Raw genomic sequence first — 4,372 nt, 5'->3', positions numbered from 1 at the left:
GTAGAAATGAATGTATATGTAAAAATGAATATATCTGTGTGTGTGTGTGTATGAGCACTTACATATAATTATATGAGCATGCCAAAAATTATGAAACAAAAGACATTCAGTTAACATGGGTTTGTGGAAAAGGAGGTGATGTGATTGGATGGAAAATAGAAATTGGAGAAAAGGGACATAAGTAAAAAAGAAAAAAATAAGACTGAAGCACCATGAAGTTTTATACATCCAATAATCTCACAAAATTATATATGTGTCTTTATTTGTATAAAGATATAAAAATTAATTTAAAATGTCAAGTCCACACTCCTTGGCTGAACATACTTAAAATAGTGTTCCACACATTATCTCTGTACTTTTGAAATAGAAATTAATGGGTTATTATTTGGCTTCCCTGGTGGCTCAGACAGTAAAGAATCCACCTGCGATGTGGGAGACCTGGGTTCAATCTCTGGATTGGGAAGACCCCCTGGAGGAGAGCATGGCAACCCACTCCAGTATCCTTGCCTGGAGAATCCTCATGGACAGAGGAGCCTGGCGGGCTACAGTCCTTGGGGCTGCACAGAGTCGGACACGACTGAGCGACTAAGCACAGCACAGCACATTGCTAGCTTAAATTCAAATCTAATTATCTTTTCTGATTCTGCATTTCAGTCCAAGTCATGTTAATTTTGCATGCTGGAAACTAACAGTGTAACAAGAAAGGATGGACATAAGAAGAATCATGGGTTTTTTTTCCATCAAGGATGGAAGAGCTTGGGTGAGGAAGAGCACTGTGGGGGTCATTTTGAGTGGTTTGGAGGTTTGATAAGCTGAGTCCTCAAATCCTTCCTGGTATAACTGTTCCACTCTTGATCAATTCTATACATAACCCAGGATGACAGTTCATTCTCAAAGAGCTGGAATTCAGCAAGCCAGAGATCAGCCTCTAAATTTGGCTTTAGGACATCTCTGAGCCACAAGCAGTAATGTCAGAATTTCCAGATTTCAACTTGTCTTGCTTGAAATTAAACTTGGTTCTTAATATTTTATCCCTTCCATACTGGATGACAGGAGCAGCTTCTTAATCACTATAGTTTTATTCTCAGTGGGTACGTGATTTTAGGTGATCACAGGTGGTGAGTATACATTTGCCACTGAATAGTGTGATATGTATGTTCCCATCAAAATACAAGCTTTGCTGTATTTTATACTTGATGTATATTAATTAATCAAAAAATCCACTGGGGTCACATGAAGAACATAATTCAACTTTTATTGCCAATTTGAATAACAATTTGGCTTGTTTCCCACCAATACAATTTGTATTCTGATCATACTAATAAAGAAAAGGTGGCTTAGGGGTAAAGAATTCACCTGCAAATGCAGGAGGTGAAAGAGACACAAATTCAATCTCTGGGTCAGGAAGATTGATCTCCTGGTCAGAAACGGCAACCAACTCCAGTATTCTTGCTTAGAGAATCACATGGACAGAGGAGCCTGGCAGGCTATAGCCCATGGGGTCACAAAGAGTCAGGCATGACTGAGCATGTAATAAAGAAAAGGATGTTTTGCAAAGTATCAGACTCAAAAAAGGTTTGTGAAAATGGACTCTGGATTCAGGCCTACTGGTTTGAAATTCCACTTCTCCTTACCTGTAGGCAACTTTCCTGGTTCTTGGGTATTTATTTGTAAAACAGGAGTAACAGCACTTAGTTCACACAAGGTTGTTGAGATGAGGATGACATGTATAAAACATTTAAGATAAGGGTCTTTATTAAAAGTTTGCTATTGTTATTTGGTTTATTGAAACCCTCCTAGGAGGAAGCCCAGTGGGCATGGAATCACTGGAGATCTCAGTAGTAGGACGGCCTGGGCATCTCTTGTTAGGATAGACTGGCCTTTCATGGGTCACGTGATCTCCTTGTAGTGGGTGTGGGGACAGGGGGTACCACGGAGAGGCCACCAGGCTATGCAGAGTGGGGAGGTGTTAATTTCCTTAAGAGAGTAGTGTGCAGTTACCGGAGGGAGGGTAAAAGCAGACTGGGCAGGCAAAAATAACAGATGTTCTCTACAACATAAGTATATAAACAATGCCTTGGAAAATTACATGACTCATTTCTCATCCTCTGAAGAAGTCTGACCATTAATCCTCCTTTGAATAGAGCTTGGTGTCTTATTAAGCATGTATTAAGATGCTGACACATACACATCTTTTAATATCTGGCATGATGGTCAATCCCTTGTTTCTAAGAATGCTACTTTCAGGCTTCATTCAGACCACTATTTGATCAGTGAATGGAAGTGACCAGCATTCTGTAATGCATGTAGTAAAGGATTTAAGAACACTTCTAATAAAGATATTTCTAAGAATACTAATATTCTTATTATTGGCCACCTGATGTGAAGAACTGACTCATTGGAAAAGACCCTGATGCTGGGAAAGATTGAAGGCAGAAGGAGAAGGGGACAAGAGAGGATGAGGTGGTTGGATGGCATCACCGACTCGATGGACATGAGTTTGAGCAAGCTCCAGGAGTTGGTGATGGACAGGGAAGCCTGTCATGCTGCAGTCCATGAGGTTGCAAAGAGACATGACTGAGTGACTGAACTGAACTGAAGAATACTAAAAAACACCCTCAATTTCCAATTACATATCTTGTTAAAGAATAGTTTAGCTTCTCTATGGTCCTGTTTCTCTGGTTCTCTATGTGAAAAAGCTACCATATCTTCTTAACATTCTTCTCACAGCTGCCTTCACCTCCTTGTTCTGCAGGCTGTAAATGAGAGGATTCAGCATGGGAGTGATCACGCTGTATTGTAAAGGGAAGATCATCTCTAGTGGGGAGCCTGAGGTTGGCAACAGATAGCTGAGGAAACCTGAGCCATAAAACAAAATCACAGTAGTGAGGTGGGAGGAGCAGGTAGAGAAGGCTTTACTTCTGCCTGAGGTGAAGCTGATGCTCAAGATGGTGGAGACAATACAGGTATAAGAGAAGAAGATGAAGACGAAGGTTCCAAAGAAATTTAAGAATGAAGAGCAGAGCAGGAGTGTGAAATTGGTGGAGGTATCAGAGCAAGACAGAGGGAACAGGGAGGACAGCTCGCAGCTGAAGTGGGAAATCGTTTGGTCCTCACAATAGTCTAAATCGACAGCCAGGAGGATGTTGATGAGAGCATCCACAAAGGCCAGGCCCCAGGAGCCCCACACCAGCCCGACACAGAGCTGGCTGTTCATCACCTGGCCGTAAAGCAGAGGGGAGCTGATGGCTACGTAGCGGTCATAGGCCATCACAGCCAGCAGACAGGCCTCAGTGCCCCCGGTGGTAAACACAAAGAAGGCCTGAGCCAGGCAGCTCTCTACGAAGATGGTTTTACTTTCAGAAAGTAGATTTTCCAGCATCTTGGGGACTGTGACAGATGAATGGCAGAGATCCAGAAAGGAGAGCTGTCCCAAAAAGAAGTACATGGGTGTGTGGAGGTGGGGATCAACTCTGATAACCAGCAGCATCACCAGGTTCCCCATCAAGGTCAGGAGGTAAATCACCAGAAACAATATGAAAAGGAGAATCTGGGTCTGAGGGTCAGCAGAAAAACCGAGGAGGATAAACTCACTGAATATGCTGTGGTTTCCCATAGCGATAAGATTTACCCTAAGAATCCAAGAAAGAAAGACATTAAAACTCCCTTTGTGCCTCCCAGTTACCACACTGCCTTAGCCCTCTTGTTCATTTACATCATTTCACAATTGTACTGGAAACCATGATCACATATTCCTAAGCTAACTTGCTAATCATCATGATAACTTTGATACTGCTGGATGGCAATCCACCATCCCTCGATCAAATCCCTAGGTAAATTTGTGGACCCTTGTCTTACATCTCTGGAAGTTTCTTTAAGATGGGTATTAATATAAAGAACATTTTGTATAGTCAATGGGAATAGAGAGGGAATTTTTGATGCAGCAAAGCAAGACATAAACAGCAAAAGTGTAGTCATTTAAAAAGGGAAAAGGAATGAGATCCAGGCAGGACAGGTGGAGTTTTCTCCATAATTAGGAAGACAGGCACTTTATCTTTTGTAAACAGGAGGGAAGGTAGAGTGAGTGGGCACTGAGGGAGCTAGCTTGGAGGATTTTATGGATGAAATGAGAGACTTTCTGACTGTTGCAAAGTTTTTTAGAATTATGAGATGAGATCATGAACAGAATTTGCCTGTCTATCTATGCATGTGTGTTGTGTGTTTTTAGTGAGGTGGTGGTGAAAGATTTTGATGAACCAAGAACACAAAACTCAGGTACACCAAATACCCGAGACTAATTTATGAAGGAAATACAGTGGGGTTAACTGGTGATGTATTTTCCCATTTGAGATGCTGGGACCAATCTGAACAA

The 4,372-nt window shown here is 41.7% G+C and overlaps 1 protein-coding gene across 1 annotated transcript; it reads right to left on the bottom strand.

Annotated features, from left to right (window-relative positions):
- Positions 1-2,686: 2,686 nt before the first annotated feature.
- On the bottom strand, positions 2,687-3,616 carry LOC133043142 (olfactory receptor 8S1-like). The gene has a single exon (XM_061123996.1). It carries the CDS (start codon positions 3,614-3,616, stop codon positions 2,687-2,689), a length of 930 nt encoding a protein of 309 aa, XP_060979979.1.
- Between the last annotated feature and the right edge of the window lie 756 nt (positions 3,617-4,372).

The sequence above is a fragment of the Dama dama genome, chromosome 3, assembly GCF_033118175.1.
Source record: "Dama dama isolate Ldn47 chromosome 3, ASM3311817v1, whole genome shotgun sequence".
In the NCBI taxonomy this organism is placed as follows: domain Eukaryota; kingdom Metazoa; phylum Chordata; class Mammalia; order Artiodactyla; family Cervidae; genus Dama; species Dama dama.
This window is presented reverse-complemented; position numbering and strand designations above follow the sequence as displayed.

What these genes read in the sequence shown, in the direction of transcription:
- LOC133043142 (XM_061123996.1), bottom strand. Translation starts at nt 3,616, where the DNA reads ATGGGAAACCACAGCATATTCAGTGAGTTTATCCTCCTCGGTTTTTCT.